Source organism: Pyricularia oryzae, chromosome 2 (genome assembly GCF_000002495.2).
Source record: "Pyricularia oryzae 70-15 chromosome 2, whole genome shotgun sequence".
Classification (NCBI taxonomy): domain Eukaryota; kingdom Fungi; phylum Ascomycota; class Sordariomycetes; order Magnaporthales; family Pyriculariaceae; genus Pyricularia; species Pyricularia oryzae.
Window position 1 is genome coordinate 6566903 of NC_017850.1, and position 17713 is coordinate 6584615.

Below are 17713 nucleotides of genomic sequence, written 5' to 3' on the forward strand. Positions count from 1 at the left end.
CCACCACCTTATTGCTGCCCGGCAAGGCTACCAAAAGCTCCCGTTCCGTCTACTGTGAATTCCAGGGCCTTTCTATTTTTTCTCATCATTCATCGATAAAAAGAGAGGGAAAAAGAATAACACACCGATCGACACAAAACCGAAAAAAAAGAATAAAAACATAGAAAAAGAAATGTGGTCATTAGCGATCTTCGCCGCACTAGCGATAGCCCACAACGCCGTGGCGACCGAGCCCGAGGACGGAGCGACGAATGCCGAGAATGGAGTACTAGTCGGCCATCTCTTCCCGGCGTGCAACGGACGTCGGGCCGGCGGCCACAAGAAGTGGTCCATGCAGCCGGATGTTCACTGTTTGGCGACTCCGGGCTTGGGACTGCAGGTGCTCAGCCCAGCGACCTGTGCAAACGGGACCCGGGCAAAGCTGGCCCTCTTCGCCGATCCCAAATGTGCGGACAGGAAAGTCACGGCAGAGAACGGACTGATTGAGCTCTTGGACTCGGAGATTGGCCGCCGCAGCTGCTTCTCGACCTGGAACGAGCTGAGGGTGGTTGGTGAAGACGACATGCAAAAGATCCGCGGCGTCGCCTTTTTCTGCGATCCCTCCGAGCTGCCCGAAAATCCAAAAGAGCTCGTGCCTGAAAAGAAGGAGCCGGTGCCGTTATCGCTGTCCAAGAAGGCCTCCGTATCCCACAACAGTTGCTGGAATTCCAAACACGGCCCGACGGCGCCGACGTTTCTGCATCCTTCCCCGGACACCTGCCAACGCTTGCCGGCCGGTCGCCCACTCCGCATCGGCCAGCCAGGCGCTTGTGAGGACGGTTCACGCCCGAAACTGGCCCGGTACACAGGCGGTCGCTGCTCACCACAAGACGCGCTGCCTCTGATCGACATTACAGATGACGGCGAGATCAAGAAATGCCTGGACTGGACCGACGGAGATGATGGTCTTGAGACCAGCTACGGGTTTTCCTGTGGGGGCGTCAAAGAGATTCCGGGTCGGGGTCAAGGCCGGTCAAGAAATCGGGGTAGTGGCATTCTTGGCTTTGTCATTGTGCTATGCTTCATCGGACTTATATCCATCCTGGGTTGCGTATTTGCTGCACTGCGCTGGGCAAGCTTGTTGGAGAGGGTTATGGTAAGTCAATCTTTGCCCTTCAGGCTACAACCACTGCATACACACTCTTTGCTGACCACGCTGAGATACAGGATCTTATCCGGGGGTCTCGCGAGGGCGCTATCCGGCTCTGAGTTCAGGATAGGGTTAGCTGCCAAAACCCAATCTCCTGCAGGCAGTGGCCATGCCAGGAGAGAGCTATTACAGCAAGGATTGGGAGCTTCACTCTATACTTACACGGCGTTGATGTACATAATCAAGTCTCCTAATATTTTACTAGTTAATGCAGCGATCTCTTGCTTTCATCCATCTATGATCAGGCCAGGGTCTGAAATGTACCCTCGCTCAGGTCTTTTCCCGTTCCTTGTTTTATGATACGTATTCACAGCTGTGATTCCAACCTGCAGCGTCGTGATATTCTGGCCTCTGGACACCTGCAAAAAAAATACCTGCCTCAAGCTTTTGTATTCCGAAGTGGGATGGGGTTGGCTCGTCGCAAAATTTTTCTTTGTCTCGACAAAGGTCTTGGGAGAGATGTAGATTTTATACAGTATAGTACATCCGCCGAGTTTTCGTTTGGCGTGAGTGGGTAGTATTAGTTGTTGAAAGGAGTTCGGCATGCCTCACCGATCTCCACCTCATTTACTTGCTTCCTCCTTGACGATCCTGGCAACCTCGGACTTCTCGAAATCCTTGCCGGCCAGAGGGCCATCAGGACGGAGCACTGTCTTCATGACCTCGCCAAGATTCTTGCTCTTGTCGGCCGGCAAGCCCTCAATGGCTGCTCGGACAATGGCCCTGAGCCCCTCCTCGCCGACCGTCTCGATACCGCTCTTTGCTGAGTACTCGTCGAGGATCTTGATCTGGGCCTCCTCCTTCTCGGCCAGATCCGGGCGATTGGCGGCGTGGAAGCCATCGGCGGCCTCCTGGTACGACCGGGCCGTCTTGCGCAGGAGCGCGACGAGGGCCGCGTCGGTGTTGATGGGCGAGCCCGTCTTGCTCGCGTTGAGCGTCGTGGCCAGCACAGAGCGGAGCACGGCCAGGCGCGGAGCGTCCTTGGCTCTCATGGCACCCTTGAGGTCGCCCTTGAGCTGGGCCAACAGCGGCGGAGGGGGTGCCTCGGTCGAGTAGGCGCAGGCATGGCTGGCCGCGTTGTGCCTAGCGAAGAAGAATGTGCAGGATGTCGTGGGGCGCACAGGCGCCTGTTTCCAGGCACGGGCGAGTGCTTGCCTTGATAGACTTGTGGTGGCTGACATTTTCTTTTCTTATGAGCGCTTGTACAATCTCACAAGTAGGTACCTAAGTTATAGTTAAGGTAGGTAGGTACCAAGCAGGTAAGCGTGTGATCTGAGTTTGGCTCAAAAGATTAGATCGTCACGCAACACGTGCAGTGCAGTGCAGCAGCTTCTAGTTCCAAAAGACGAGGAAAAATATTTTGGAGTAACTCCAAGCTACCCTACCACAGAAAGCTTCTGGACCAGCCAAATCCCTGCTAAAAGGTGGGGCTAACCCCGGCTTCCACAGAGGATGTGCACCCACTATTCTTTTTTAACCGGAGTAGAATATTCATTCATATTTGATCTAGACCACTTCTAGTAATAATAGCCAGTCCCACCTCCATGCCGGTACCTGTGCGATAGATGGATGCATCTAGTAATTAGTGCGCAGGATCTCGATTACATCTAGGTAGGTAGGCAAGGTTAATAGCTTCGTCATCAAGCAAGGCAACCATTAGTCGAGTCTGTTAGGAACGATGGTTCGGATGGAGATGAGTCTTCTTAATGCCCCCTATTCTCTTTCTTATGTTAGCACGCGTCCGCCTTTTTTCTTTTTTCTTTTCTCTTTTTTCCTTTCTTTGTCGCGTTGCTGGTCGATCGTCTGCCTAGCCGAGCTAGCAGAATACCTAGCGTTAGTTCCGGGACTAGATATGAGCCCAAGTTACGTAGATAATCCGATATCAGAGTACCTACCGGTATTGTCATGCTGTCGATAGCTCCCAGCTTCGGGTTGCGGCATGCAAGCCGTCCTTAGGCAGCGGGGTCAGGCCATCCCATTGCTTTCTAATTTGCCCAGTCTTGTGTTTTTTTTTTTTTTTTTTTTTTTTTACACCAGGAAGCGCTTACGCAGCCTCAATAAGACCTGGCTTCGGCTTCTCTCGCCGTCGCCCATTTGCTAAATTTTGAATTTTTTTTGCGTTTGCTTGGAGATGGTTGACAGTGAATAGTGATAATTACACAAGGAGCGATTTTTATTATCTTTTTTTTTTCAGAGTCAGTGAAACTATATTTGTGTGCAACCAACACTGCCGAAGATATTCAATCTCTCTTATCCAACTCGAGACTGTCTCTCGATATCACAATCAATCATGAATACCACCGTCCTAGCTTGGTCTAGCTCCAAAGAGGCTGGTCGAGACAACCCCCTCTGCCTCTCACCCTCAGAGCCACAGAGGGGACGCAAACGGGTTCGGAGCCACCTACCAGTGATGAGGCCACTACACCACGAACCCTCTTGTGAGTCTACGCTGAGGGGCCGTCGCCGAAACAGATCAAACTCGCCCATCGGCACTGTTTCTTCTCGCAACACTTCAATTGCGGCACGGGATCGGCGACAATCCCCATTGAAACAGCGTCATGTGAGCATCATCCAGCAGCAGCACAACACGCGCAGAAGCCAGTGTCCTTCGCGCTCTCGATCTGCCAACGCACCACCAGGCAGCACTGGCGCCCAACGCCGCAGGCAACGCACCCGCAGCAGGAGCCGGGTTCATCGATTGGAGGGAATGTTTAGCACGCTGGAGATGAATTCACCGCTGCAATTTGAGGTCTTGATAAATGAGCCTTCACTGGGGTCGGTGGCCGTGGAGAGTGGTGGACGGCCAGAAGATCGATGATTCGGTGTATGTGTATGTGGTCCTTTTTTTTTTTTTTTTTTTTTTTTTGCGGGTATTGGTGCTGCGCGACAAGGCAGGTGGTTACGAACCCATGGTTACACTATGTATGGATCAAAATAAGGCGTCCGACGTTATTTTGCATTGGGGTCGGGGAAGTTATCGGCGTTTGTTTTGGAGGAAAAAAAAAAAAAAAAAAAAAAAAAAAAAAAAAAAAAAAAACTTCGGTTTATTATGATGACATTTATATGAACACTGCACAGTACAGCAAACAAATATCTACATGGTGCAAGACAATGCATGTTACAGGAAGCAAGGGAATTTATTGATTCCAAAGAATGTGAACGAAAAAGCGAGTTTTCCCCCCTTCCAGTTTCGGCTGCTTTTATCTGAAAACAGCAAAGCGAAACCAAACCTCCCAGTGTCTGTGAAAATATGTAATATCCCCACTCCCAGGTTGATCATTTGACCTATGATGATTTTCTTGGCGCCGTTTTTGTTCCTTCCCAATCACCTGACGTGCTTTGCTGCCGGCTTTCTCTAGCTTACTTGCAGCCTTTTCCAGTGATATGCATATTTCCGATTTGGTCTCGTGCCATTAAGGTGGAGAGATGCTGATGAAAGCTTCTTTATCTTCCCCGAAGGTCGGCATATCCCGGTCCATTTGGGCCTGAAGAGCTGTCGTTTACGTACAATACAACAAACAATTACAATACCATCAATCGGCAGTCGCCGTCGCCGTCGCCTCAGCCACAAACGTACACAGAAACTAACCCGCCCTTCGGTGTTTCTCTCCTGTTCGTCTCATAACAAGCGCACTTCCCCGGCATGCGCTTTCGTTGAGCACCGTTTGCATTCTCGACGACATTTCATCCGCGCCATGTGACAATCTCCTCCGACCTCAAGCCTGCGCTCCGTCCCCGGTGCTTCGAAGCCGACACAAAGTCTCAACATAACCCCGCAGAGGTGTCTCGCTCGGCGCAACAAAATTCGCAACGTCCCATGATCTGACAGTTATCTCAGATCTCGTTTACAAAAACGACGGTGCCATTTTTTGGAACCCCGCCGCCGCTGCCTGGACACATACCGCGCCGCATCTTCGATGACAGCTTCAGTTTCTTCCATATTTTCTTTATTCATGGGGGTGAAGTTTGTCGCTGTGACCTTTTAACCTACCCCTTTCACTACTTCGACCGCATACTTAGCACAAGTGCTTCGGCAACTTGGGCACCTCTGTCGTTGCCGGTATGGCTCCAAACGGTACTGGAATCGCTAATCCCGCCCCATTTTCACCGGCCTCCCACCTTGGCCGCCACAAACGGGCGCGCTCGGAAAGTGCCGAACGCTCCCTTCCCGTCACTCCTGACCCAACCCGTAACCATTCCCATAGCGACACTGAGATCTCTTATTCTGACTCTGCTCCAAAAGGCCGGCCCATGTTCGCCCAAGCACCTCCACAAAACACCATGTCTTGGGACCCCAAGGCGCTCCTAAACCCGAAAGCAGCCCCGCAGTCTTCCGGCTCCACCCAGAGGCCTGGTCACACCGGTAGAGTCGCGACGAGCCATGGCAACGCACCCCAAGCCTTTCAGTTTGCGAGCCCAAACGAGCCCAGCATTAGCATCGACCTCACAGATTCCGACGACACGCACGAAGACCAACGCGGTCATGGCCACACGCAGGCGGCCGGAAACGGCATGGGTGCGATGATAGAGCGTGCCAACAATGTAGAGAGCCGGGCTGATATTCCTCAGACAAAGAGGCGAAAGATCGAAGTCACAAACACAAACGGACAGGGGACTCCGATTCGTGGCGGCAGTGGCATGTTGGGTAGCTACATCAAAGGACAGGAACTCGGCGATGGCGGTGCTTCTACGCCAGCTCGCTCACCACAGACGACCGTTGATCTGACAGACGGTAGGCTTCCTGTGTTCACCCTTTGAAACTAGGCCCAGAAAATAAATACGCTGACTTTGTCTTAGTGAACGAGAGCGATGCAGCTTCTACTGATCCTGGGTTGGTCGAGGTCTGCTTTGGGATGCTGGAGGTTGCTGTTGTTAACTGCCATACCGTACCTCATCCCCGGCCTAATGGCGTAGCTCTCGGTGGAAATGATTACTGGCCCCCTATCAAGACTGTTCTGCGACGGATGGTCAACGACACGGCCACGGCGAATGTTATGGTCTACGATCATACTCGTCAGGTTTTCGGTTCTCTTGATCAAAAGACCGCCGTGGGACTGGTGCCTCTACTCGACTCGGCGGTACTGCAGTTCCGGACTGACTGTCGAATTCCGTCCCGACGGAAGCAGCCTGGTGAAGTCCCAGGCGAGCCTATTTCAAAGGCATACAAGATAGAGATAACCTTGTTCGGTCGTCGCAAATATTCGCGTACTGTGGGTAGGATCCTCAGGGAAAGGGGCTTGCGGTTGATCAATCCCTCTATTGTCCCACGCGGTATCAAGCTCCACAACCCTCATCTCCAGTTTCCCATCCCAGCTGCAGCGCCTTCAGCGCCGGCGAGGCCAGTGCCCTCGAATGCCTACTCACAGTACACTCCAGCTCCAACTCAGCGGAGTGTGGAGGAAGTGCGGGCCGATGTCTACGGGGTCTTTGATGATTTGAACTCTGACTCGCTTCCATTGATGGAGCCGGGTCCGAACATCTTGACCGAGTTGCTTCCTCACCAGAAGCAAGGCCTTGCGTTCATGACTGCTCGAGAGACTCCAGACGAAAACAAGCTGCCAGCACTTTGGAAAGAGAGATACGTCCACGGCGGCCACATGGAATACTATAATGTTGTCACGCAGCAATCAGAGGTCACTCGTCCTACGCATGCGCTCGGAGGTATCCTTGCAGATATGATGGGCCTGGGAAAGACATTATCTATTCTATCTTTGATATCCTCTAGCATGGACCAGGCAGCTGAGTGGGCAACTCGGGTTCCGCAGCAGCCTGTTCAAGAGCGCCGGAAGCAAACCTCGAACAAGTTCAAAATTCCGATGCAGGAGCCTCTGGGTCTTACAAAACTGACGCGTAACTCGAAGGCCACCTTGTTGGTATGCCCGCTCAGCACTGTCACCAACTGGGAGGAGCAAATCAAGCAACATGTCAAACCCGACACGCTTTCGTACTACATCTACCATGGGCAAAATCGTACCAAAGATCCGGCGGTCCTCGCCAACTATGACTTGGTGATCACAACATATGGCTCTGTTTCAAGTGAGCTGACGGCTCGCCACAAACGCAGAGGCAACCAGTATCCTCTCGAGGAGATAGGATGGTTCCGCGTAGTTCTTGACGAGGCTCACATGATTCGAGAGCAGGCGACGCTGCAGTTCAAAGCCATTTGCCGCCTACAGGCAAATCGCAGGTGGGCAGTCACCGGTACACCTGTACAAAATCGTCTGGATGATCTGGCAGCGTTGCTGGCCTTTATCCGTCTCAAACCATTTGATGATCGCAACAAGTTCAACCAGCACATTGTCACGCCTTTCAAGCTAGCTGACCCAGAGATTATTGATAAACTTCGCGCCTTGGTGGACTCCATCACCTTACGACGCCTCAAGGACCGTATTCATCTGCCACCACGTACTGACAATGTGGTCAAGCTTACGTTTTCTCCCGAAGAGCAGCGTCTTTACGATCTCTTTGCTCGGAATGCCAAGGATCGCGTCCAGGCGCTGACTGGCACTCGAGAGCGAATTCTTGGTGGCAAGACGTACATCCATATTCTTCAGTCCATCTTGCGGCTCCGACTTATCTGTGCCCATGGCAAAGACCTTCTCAGTGAGGATGATCTAAAAGCTGTCGAGGGCATGACCCAGGACTCAGCAATCGATCTCGACAGCGATGATGACTCGGACAAGCCGCAGATGACAGACTCCAAGGCCTACAGAACCTTCGATCTGATGAAGGAGACCAACAACGACGCCTGCGTTGCATGCCAGCGGAAACTTGGATCCAACAACGAAGAGACGGATTTGGAATCCGAGCGCCAGGAGGATATATTGGGCTACTTGACACCATGCTTCCATCTTTATTGCTTGAAGTGCATTCATTTGTTCCGTGATGAAGAGCGTGGCGTAGGCCATTCATCAGACAACCATAGCGTTGGAGAGTGTCCAAATTGCCACCAAATGGTCAAGTTTATCTGCAATGAGATCCGTCGCACCCGGGCCGATGCAGAGCACGAAGTCTCTCATCAGGAGAAGGCCAAGGGGCATACAGTCAAAAGCATGGACGACTATACTGGTCCCCACACCAAAACGCGCGCTCTGGTTGAGGACCTGCTCAGCGCCAAGGCGCACAGCGAGCTCATGCCAGATGAGCCACCCATCAAGTCGGTGGTTTTCTCTGGCTGGACTTCTCATCTTGATCTGATCGAGATCGCTCTTGACAAGGCCGGCATCACACACACACGGCTGGATGGCAAGATGTCGCGCCTTGCACGCACACAAGCTATGGATCGATTCCGAGAAGACCCCTCTGTGCATGTCATTCTAGTATCCATCATGGCTGGTGGTCTCGGTCTGAACCTCACGGCCGGAAACCATGTGTACGTCATGGAACCTCAGTATAATCCTGCTGCCGAGGCGCAAGCCGTCGATCGTGTGCACCGTCTTGGCCAGAAACGCCCTGTGCGGATCATCCGATACATTATGGAGAACAGCTTCGAGGAGCAGATGGTAGCTCTACAGCAGAAGAAAATCAAGCTTGCCAACTTATCCATGGACCGCGGCGAATCGACGGGACCGTCTGGAGTAGACAAGCGCGAGGCGGCAAGGCAGCGTCTTATGGATCTCAAGGACCTTTTCAAATGAGAAGGGCTTCGCACTACGAAATCACTCTCCACCCAATTCGAAGTCTGCAGATGACCTATACCCATTTTTTACTACATGCTCTTCTTTATTTTGATACCCTTTTTTCGTCTCATATTTTAATCTCCGTCAAGGTAGCCAGACCTTGCTGGGCTAAAAGAAGATCTGATGCATGTGCTGGTAACAAAGGCACCTCTTTGCTCGTTGGCGTACGCACGCGTTTTGATCAGCTTTCATCAAGGACTACTACTGCTCAGCTCGAAAACAAGAAAAAAAATATCTTGGGCTAGGACATGGTATACTTGTTCACACACTGAAGATGGAGTCTATACATAGTTCATTGCTCAATATGGGGGCAGGTAATTTGTTACCCAGAGCTTATTTCCTATCGGCCTGACATTTGCGGGGCCAGGGCCTATTGATCAATTTTCCTTGCTATCACGAATCTCATATGGAACAGAACATTTTTCAAGACGCATGAGGCATTGGGAAGGCGGGCTGACGAGCATTTTCCTTTCACAGCCATTCCTTACGATATCTGTTAAATCCGGGCTGCGTACTTTTTTTTTTTTTTGCATTTGGGGGGCATTGCAAGCATTACAAAGGGAGGCTTATGGTCTTGTTTCTATTTTTTTTTTCTTTTTTTCTGGAGCGTTGTCTTTTGTTCTTTGCTTGGCTGTTTAAACTCTACTCTACCCTCCCATCGGTGGGGGCGCGGATATTTGCTTTATAGACCGAAAGAATTGACAATTGGTTACATCCCATGGCATCGAGTTGTTTCACGTCGGATTACGTTTAGATATGCTCAAGTAAAAGGATATCCTACCTGCCTGGCCGCTCACTTATTGATTTTGCATATATGATCATATCTCTACTTAGTGCCTGCTCATTTACCCACGAATGTGCTTTTCAGCAAGACCTATTGATAATACCTTACTATTTGTGTTTCTAGAAGTGGCTGCCATGTTTCCCTGTCTCCTCAGCGCTTGAAGCTCAATCATAGGAACCTTCTATTCTGGTTCTAGTGAGCATTTTGGCGGGCGGCTCTCCATGCAAGTCAGTCCCCACAGTAAGACGAACATAAGCAAGAGTGAGATGAAGGGAAAAGGCCAAGCTTAGCAATAGCACACCTGGAAAAAAACAAAGATGCATACTTGGTCAAAAATTTGAAAATTAGAGTGCTGACATGGCCCCATCCACGGTTTTACGCTGCGCCTCGTTCGCCGGCAAGTTGGAAAGGTCGAGGTAACCAGAAAGGAAAATGTAAAAGAGAAAGATTGCTGCCTTGCAGATAATCTCGAGAGACAAAAGGATCGACCCCCATTTATTTATTTTTTGTTCCTGTATGTCTGTCAGCTTGCGTCACCCAACAAGGACGCCAAACAAAAATACACGACCGATGCCCTGCCGATTCATTTGTGCCTGATAGATATCTAACTACCAACCAAAATTAATTGACTTTTGATATATGTTTTTCTGTTTTGCCCGGCAGAAGACCTTCCGTCACGCGAACCCGAAGCTCGGAATCGCGGGTCCTCGCCAAAAACACCAAGCAAACGACCCCGCGTTTGTTTGACGCGGCCAACTGAACACTCTTGGCGCACGCTTTTTTTTGTTTCTTTGAAGCGAGAATTCCCACGATAATTAGCCTTCATTCTTCAGTGCCTCGAAGTGGCGCCACTATTCATCCGGGGCGTCGTATTGGGGTGGCTGGTCCGAATACTATTTTCATACCCGCTATTTTGGTGGTCGTCTAGCTGCTTGGAGCAAAACATCACACAGGGAAATCATCAACGGGGAACTTTTTCCCCCTAAGACTCTGGGGGATTGCTCAGCACATCAGCCGACCACCCGAGACCACACAGTTCAGACCAGAAAGGCCACGTCTCACTCCCTCATTCGGACACTCACTATTACTTGGTCGGACTTCACGTCGTAATAGTCTCTTAGGCCGTGGGGACATTCTAGGCAGGCAGGAAGGCAGGCAGGCAAGCCCCTGGGCTTACCCTAGGGCAACCAAGCAGCCATGAGCTACAACCTTCCCATCCGACAGTCCTCCTCTGCCTCGTCACCAAACAATGACTCCCGTTCCTTCACGTCTTCTTATGCGTCCCCATCAGCCGAGGCCATCAGTGGCCGGCCCCTCAGAGAGCCACTGAGAGACTTCGCCCCCATTGGCGATCGTCTTATAGTTGGGGTTGATTTTGGTACTACGTTTTCTGGGTAAGTTATGGAAAGTAAGAAATGCTTTTGCTGTTGTTCGGCCACAAATGTACTCATGCTACTATTCTAGAGTTGCCGCTGTATATACCGGAACCCCTGACGATGTGGAGATCATCAAATCATGGCCTGGCGGCAACGGCATCACCTCGGACAAGGTCCCCACCGAGATCTCATACGAAATACCGGCCAACTCGCCCGAGGGGACGCCGCCCAAGGTGAAATGGGGTCTCCAGTTCCGCCCCGAGGAGTCGAGGCTGCGCTGCATCAAGCTGTTCCTGGACCGGTCGCAGAAGCTGCCCTTCTATGTGAGCCCGCTGGAGACGGCAGCCCAGCTTAGGCGCTACAACAAGACGGTCGTCGACGCCGTCAGCGACTACCTCACGCAGATCTACAAGCATACGCTCGACACCCTGACCCGCCGCTATGGCGAGTCGTTTATGGCATCGACAAAGATTGACTTCGTCCTCACCTGCCCGGCCGTGTGGTCCGATGCTGCAAAGAACACGACGCTGCAGGCCGCTGAGAGGGCCGGCATGGGTTCCAGGTCGCAGATCCAGATGATCAGTGAGCCGGAGGCGGCAGCTGTCTATACCCTCAAGGCTATACAGCCTAACCATCTCAACGTCGGCGACAACTTTATAGTGTGTGATGGTGGTGGTGGCACAGTCGAGTGAGCTTCCTCCCGGGCGAAGAGTCCACAAAGGACACTTTGGTGTACCGACTGATACGCCCGAGCGATGATACTGACCAAAACACATGCTAGCCTTATTGCGTATAAAATAATATCCCTAAAACCTCTGCGCGTTGAAGAGTCTGCCGTCGGAACCGGCGGTCTCTGTGGGAGCGCCTTCCTGAATTACAGGTTTGAAGAGCACGTCAAGAACAGGCTCGGTGCTGGCAAGTTTGACGAGATCAAGGTCAAGAAGAACAAGACATGGCAGATGGCCTTGAGGTACTTTGAGGACTTTGTGAAGCGTAACTTCAACGAGGATGAGCACCAGGAAATCAACGTGCCGTAAGTAATGCCCAACAAGCTTGGGATCTTGGGCTGCACCGGTATGCACGCATCTTACTGACCGTTCTTTGCTAGATTCCCCGGTCTTCCCGATGACGAAGAGGCCCAAATTGACTCGGGTTTCATGGTCATGACGGCAACACAAATCAAGGAGATATTCGAACCGGTCGTCAAGGAGGTGTGCGACTTGGTCCAAGGCCAGGTGGAGGGGCTACGAGCCAAGGGGGGCATCGTCTCGGGCATCATCCTCGTGGGTGGCTTCGGTCAGAGCGATTATCTCTACCGGCGACTAAAGGCGCACTTTACAAGCGCAGCCCCTCCGCCTTATAGCGAGCGGCCGACGCACACGAACGCATCCGACCCGTACATGGAGCACGCCTCCATCGAGGTCATGCAGCCGCTGTACGCCTGGACGGCCGTCGTGCGTGGCGCCGTGCTGAGGGGGCTCGAGGGCAACATGGTCATCTCGCGCAAGGCGAGGTATCACTACGGCACATCATATGCCACCGTCTACGACGAGGAGAAACACTCCGTTACGGAAAGATACTGGTCGCCGTTGTGGGAGCGGTGGATGGTTTCTGACCGGATGCAGTGGCACATTGCCAAGGTATGTGTCCAGCTAGGCCGTTGATTTTCCGGCAGACGTCAAGAAAGGGGGAGGCGATGGAGCGGTATGCAAACAGTTGACTGACTTGGCACTCGCCCTACACGTACAGGGAGAGGCAATATCGCCCATGTCACCCATAGCATTCCACTACACGCGGAACTTTAGACCGGGCCAGTCTCTGGTGGTGACGGACGATTTGATCGCATGCGACGCCGATGAGCCTCCTGCTGCGTACACGCGGGATTTAATACATACGTGCACGCTGACGACGAACCTGAACGCGGTCCCGCGGAGCTTGTTCACCCGGCTCACGACGACGCGGGGAGTCGAGTTTGACAACCTCGACTTTACGCTCGAGATGATTGTCGACAGCGCGGGCCTGGGCTTTGAGCTCAAGGTGGAGGGCGTGAGATACGGCAGGGTCGAGGCGGAATTCCATTGATTGCCCTGTTTTTTTTTCCTGTTGCATTGGAGTCGGTTTGCAAACTTGAATTATTTATTCTTGCGTCTTGGTGATACTTGCAGTTGGCATTCTGTTTTTGAGTCCAGCGGAAACACATTTACAGATTTCACCGAAAGAATAACAAAATCATACGATCTTTATATAACTCATGACCCCAGCGCAGCTTTCCTTGCTTATTACCGCAAAGAAACTTCTTTATAATGCCCAAACCAGGACCCAATCTCACTCAAGCTCGGGTAGCAGCATCCAACTTTTCGCTGCTCCCCGGCGAGACCCCAGAGCGCGCCTGTCCACCACCGCCACGAATCTCGACCGCAGCCCGAGGCGGATGGGGCTTGGCCACACTCCTCCGCAACAGGAGACCAACCACAAAGTACTTTGTGCTGTCGATGCCGTAACGGACCAGGTCCTTGGAGCGTACGCCAAAGACCTGATCCAGCTCCTCGAGCGTCTTTTCCTTTGTCTCGGGAACGAAGAAGAGCACGGCGAAGAAGCCAATGATGTTCCAGCCGGCGTACCACCCAAAAGCGCCCTGCGGCTGGAAGGCGGCTAGCATGCTGGGCCAGGTGACGCTCAGGATGAAGTTGAAGAACCACGTCGTGGCCGTGGCTAGCGACATGCCCAGCGGGCGAATGTAGAGCGGGTAGGCCTCGGCGGAGTAGGTGAATGGCACGGGGCCTTCCCCGGGCGAGTAGACCATGCCGAAGAGCTGTGGCGGAAAAGAACGTCAGCGTTCTAGGATTTTTTTTGGAGACTTTTCGCAAACAAGAGAATTGATGGTATAGCTTCATAGAGCTTCGATTCTTTTGCTTGCAAGAACCGAGAGACTTACATAAATTCCAAGGGCAATACACGCAATATGCGCTTTCGATTCCTCGGGGATCCAAAAGGAGAATCCCGTGAAGAACAAAAACAGAGACATGAGCGGGAAAGTAGTCAGAAGCAGGTTCCGACGGCCGAAACGGTCGATGGTGAAGAAGGCCGGCAGGGCGAAGAGCCAGTTGATGACTCCGAAACCTAGCGAGGCCGACAAGGCGCTGACCTCGGAAAGGCCGGCACCTAGAAACACCTCACTGCTGTAGTATGCAATAACGTTGACTATATTGTGGTTAACATTGTTAGAAAAAGGGTTCAAGAGTTATGCCGGGTGTCTGCTTCCGCGAGGACTTGCCTCCACAAAACTGCTGCATAAACATGACAATCTCGGAAGCGACCATGGCGTTGCGGTTGCGTCGGACTGTGAAGAGCTCGGCGATCTGGTTGCGCGTGCCCATGGACATGGTCTCGCGCTCCGCCTCGAGCAGGACGTGCATATAGAAGAGGTCGCGGGCCGCCTGGACCTTTTCGTGGCGGAGCGTGCAGATGGCACGGAAGGCGTCGGCGTGTCGGCCCTTGGTCAGGTACCAGCGGGGAGACTCGGTGCATAGGGGTATCAGACAGCAGACGATGACGGCGGGGATGCCGGCGCTTCCCATCATGAGACGCCAGTTCAGGCCGAGTTCGACGCCATGATCGGGAACAAAGTAGAAGGCAAGGTCGGCCACGTATCTGGTTTACCTGTTAGTCCCTTTACTTCGACAGCTAACAGAACATAGATGGGTTCAATGAGACGGACCCTATCATGATGCCAAACGCTGTCCACATCTGCCACTGCATAACGAGAGCACCACGGAGCTTTGGCGGCGCACACTCGGCGGCGAAGATTGCTATCGTGGTGTTAGAGACCTGCATGTATACCGGTCAAAGTGGGAGGCGAAGTTGAGACTGACGAGTAGTTGCCGACTTTGGTCCTATGCCCAGACCCAGGAAAAAGCGAGCGATAAACATATGCCACCAGGTGTTGGTGAAAGCCTGCCAGAAGCAGGCCGCCGCAGAGACTTGACGACGACGAAGCGTATTTTGTTAGCTGATGAAACGTTGGTCGAAACTGCGTCGAGCTGGAGTCGAATTCACAGTCGAAAGTGGTGGTGGCAACATACTGGCACAAGACCAAAACACAGTCCCCTTCCTGCCGAACACCCGGTTCATGGGAGCTGTTAACCAGCAGCCAAGAATGGCACAGCAAAGGTACGGCGCCGAGTTGGTCAGTCCCAGCAGCCAGGCGTCACGACCACCCGTGCCGGCGATGCCAAATTGTCTCTTGTAGAAAGACTGTGCGCCGTTCACGACCGTCTCATCCATTCCCTGGACGGCAGCGCATAGAGAGCAGACTGTTGGAAGGTGGAATGTCAGTCAGCAAGGCCATTCTCATCTGCAACATCTTTGACAGCCCAGGTCAAAGCCATCATGTTTATAAACTCACTCGCCACAACCCAGTACAGCATCCCCGGGTTCGCCCACTTGTGCGTGACCTCCTTCTGCAAGACGTCCCTTTCACGGTCCGTCAGCTCCGAGAGGCCACCATCGACGCGCCCCTCGACGTCGTCACCGGCGATGACAGCGCCGAGCCGGAAAGCCCGCACGTCTTCGTCGGTGTTCAGGCCGTGCTTGAGGGCAAACTCCTCTCCCATGGCCATGAGCTTCTCGCGGCCCATGCCGGAGAGCGGGTTGTTGAGTTTAGCATTGGCCTCCATGCGCTTAATGTCTTCATTACCCAGCGTGGCGGTGGGTATGTTGGCGGCCGTGGCATCGTTGGCGCCTCTTGGCAGCGAGGTGTTGGATCGATGCTCGACAAACACCCCGGGAGTTGTTGTGCCGCCCGAGGGGCCATCGGATGGGCTCCCTCCCTTTTCGTTTGAGGCCATCTTTGTGACTTTATGACTGGAAAAAAAAATTGAAATAACCAACTTAGGTTTCGCTCTGTTGATAAAGATGGCGAAGAGGGGGGAAACATAGGTTGAGAGTTCCCAAGTGGTTGATAGTCACGGCAGACCAACACTCACGGCGTTTCTAGGTCTATGTCGAAAAAGAAACAAAACGTCGCAAATCGGGCCGAGACCGAAAGTCAGTCAGTCGTCCGGACAAGGCATACTGTTTATGCAGCCGCGCCATGGTTCTATATACATACTACCTTACGTAGTGAAAAACTCCGAAAGTTGGTTTGATTTCGGGGCCTACCCGGCCTGGGGAAAGGTAGGAGGTAGCTAAGCTAAGCTGCATCACATGGGGAAGGCAAGCTTTCCCCCGTCGTTGCCGATCACACCTAGGTCGCCCCCTGGGATATGACTGCGGTCATAGGTACATACCAAAAACAATGCATGTTTTTTTTTCGTTCGTTTTCTACCTAACAAATGTACGTAGGACGTTGTAAACGGCTGTACCGTTAGTAGGGTCCAGATTTGGGCGCATTTCAGCCATGCATCTTTCTTGTGGGGAAACATATGATGTCATGCTGCGCGGGACGGGGTAGTGTAGGTATCCGTAAGGTAGTCTTCCGTGTCAGTCGGATTCCGTCCAGGCTCAGGTGTGGTCCGATGAACTCATCTACTCGACACAGGAAAATCAGTTCTACCTAAGTAAGTTATCAGGTTCTTTTTGTTTGGGAGGTAGTTTGTTGGACATAAAACACCTTATTATGACGATGTGCAATGACTCTAGCTTTAAAGGTTAGTTGAGAGTTTCTTCTCTGCCTTTCCAAAGAAGCAATTAACTTGACGGGCCACATAAACAGATTGTTTCGAAGACAAACAAAAAGCCAGACAAAAAGTTGTGGCAGACTTCAAGCTTTCGCCATGCCGGTAAGTGGGTCTCGCCGCACTTTTAGCAATCGATCGACAAGCTCTTGGGGTTTCTTCCTTTTTGCATTTCTTGTTCAACCCATGGCAATTCCCAGCGATGTTCCCGGCTGTGATGCTCTTGCTTGCATTTTGACCCCACTCCACCCAGTATCAATGTCTAACAAATACTCTGTACAGTCAGTCGTACTTGCTCGTAATTTTCCCATATTTTCATAATGGGCAAAATAGCAAGTCAAATACCCCATGATCCTTGGCCTGCATTATGACGAGACCTGGTGCAATGCCTAGAACTAACTAGAACTAGAACTAGAATAGTTGAACTACTCAAAATACTGCAGGTGCTTTCTTTGTTCAACCAGCACAAGTTCCCATGGAGCCATGGGGAAACAATATCCCAAACTTCCTGTCCACCACCTCGAGTCTACCAAATTCCACATCAATTTGGTCGTGATGCCCATGGGGTAACCAGATATCCCTATTCAGTAAAAAGTGGGATCTGACATCATCGATCGTTTCCGTGGTTAGGAAAGATCAGATGAAAGCGGGGGACAGGACAGTAACAAAGTCAAGCCACAGTAAATGTGTCATGGAGAGAAAACCTTCGGGTTCAACTGATCTTCATTGCTCGTGCCCTGCAAAGAGTGCAGAATGTACCTTCTGATGACGGCTTGCTTTTCATACCATAAGCAACGCTAAAAATTTAAAGGGCCGCGTTATAATTAGGCCGTCAATCCTAGTGATGCGCAGTGAACCGTGACCCAAGTTGTAATTGTTCACCGAAGTGGAGCAATGGATGTATATACGACGTAAAGCTTCCGGACGAGGCCAATATGATGGATAATAGACAAGCAAATCGGAGGAACAATATAAGAGGAAGTTGGGCCATGTCAGTAGGAGGTATTCAA

At 51.9% G+C, this 17713-nt stretch overlaps 5 protein-coding genes across 5 annotated transcripts; 3 read left to right on the forward strand and 2 right to left on the reverse strand.

Annotated features, from left to right (window-relative positions):
- Nucleotides 1-34: 34 nt before the first annotated feature.
- Nucleotides 35-1423, forward strand: MGG_07153 (uncharacterized protein). The gene is made up of 2 exons (XM_003715303.1): nucleotides 35-1135; nucleotides 1207-1423. The coding sequence occupies exons 1-2, from the start codon at nucleotides 173-175 to the stop codon at nucleotides 1246-1248; spliced, it is 1005 nt and encodes a 334-aa protein (XP_003715351.1). The 5' UTR covers nucleotides 35-172; the 3' UTR covers nucleotides 1249-1423.
- MGG_07154 (uncharacterized protein) lies at nucleotides 1318-2532 on the reverse strand. Its single transcript, XM_003715304.1, has one exon. The coding sequence runs from the start codon at nucleotides 2368-2370 to the stop codon at nucleotides 1753-1755; it is 618 nt and encodes a 205-aa protein (XP_003715352.1). The 5' UTR covers nucleotides 2371-2532; the 3' UTR covers nucleotides 1318-1752.
- A 2084-nt stretch (nucleotides 2533-4616) lies between these two features.
- On the forward strand, nucleotides 4617-9589 carry MGG_07155 (transcription termination factor 2). The gene is made up of 3 exons (XM_003715305.1): nucleotides 4617-5264; nucleotides 5433-5921; nucleotides 5987-9589. Exons 1-3 carry the CDS (start codon nucleotides 5252-5254, stop codon nucleotides 8824-8826), a joined length of 3342 nt encoding a protein of 1113 aa, XP_003715353.1. The 5' UTR covers nucleotides 4617-5251; the 3' UTR covers nucleotides 8827-9589.
- A 516-nt stretch (nucleotides 9590-10105) lies between these two features.
- Nucleotides 10106-13311, forward strand: MGG_07156 (uncharacterized protein). The gene is made up of 5 exons (XM_003715306.1): nucleotides 10106-11046; nucleotides 11117-11716; nucleotides 11810-12061; nucleotides 12137-12668; nucleotides 12778-13311. The coding sequence occupies exons 1-5, from the start codon at nucleotides 10850-10852 to the stop codon at nucleotides 13108-13110; spliced, it is 1914 nt and encodes a 637-aa protein (XP_003715354.1). The 5' UTR covers nucleotides 10106-10849; the 3' UTR covers nucleotides 13111-13311.
- On the reverse strand, nucleotides 13150-16489 carry MGG_07157 (MFS sugar transporter). The gene is made up of 7 exons (XM_003715307.1): nucleotides 15434-16489; nucleotides 15111-15341; nucleotides 14901-15008; nucleotides 14747-14837; nucleotides 14303-14679; nucleotides 13964-14229; nucleotides 13150-13840 (listed from the first exon to the last, which is right to left on the reverse strand). The coding sequence occupies exons 1-7, from the start codon at nucleotides 15873-15875 to the stop codon at nucleotides 13358-13360; spliced, it is 1998 nt and encodes a 665-aa protein (XP_003715355.1). The 5' UTR covers nucleotides 15876-16489; the 3' UTR covers nucleotides 13150-13357.
- Nucleotides 16490-17713: the final 1224 nt, after the last annotated feature.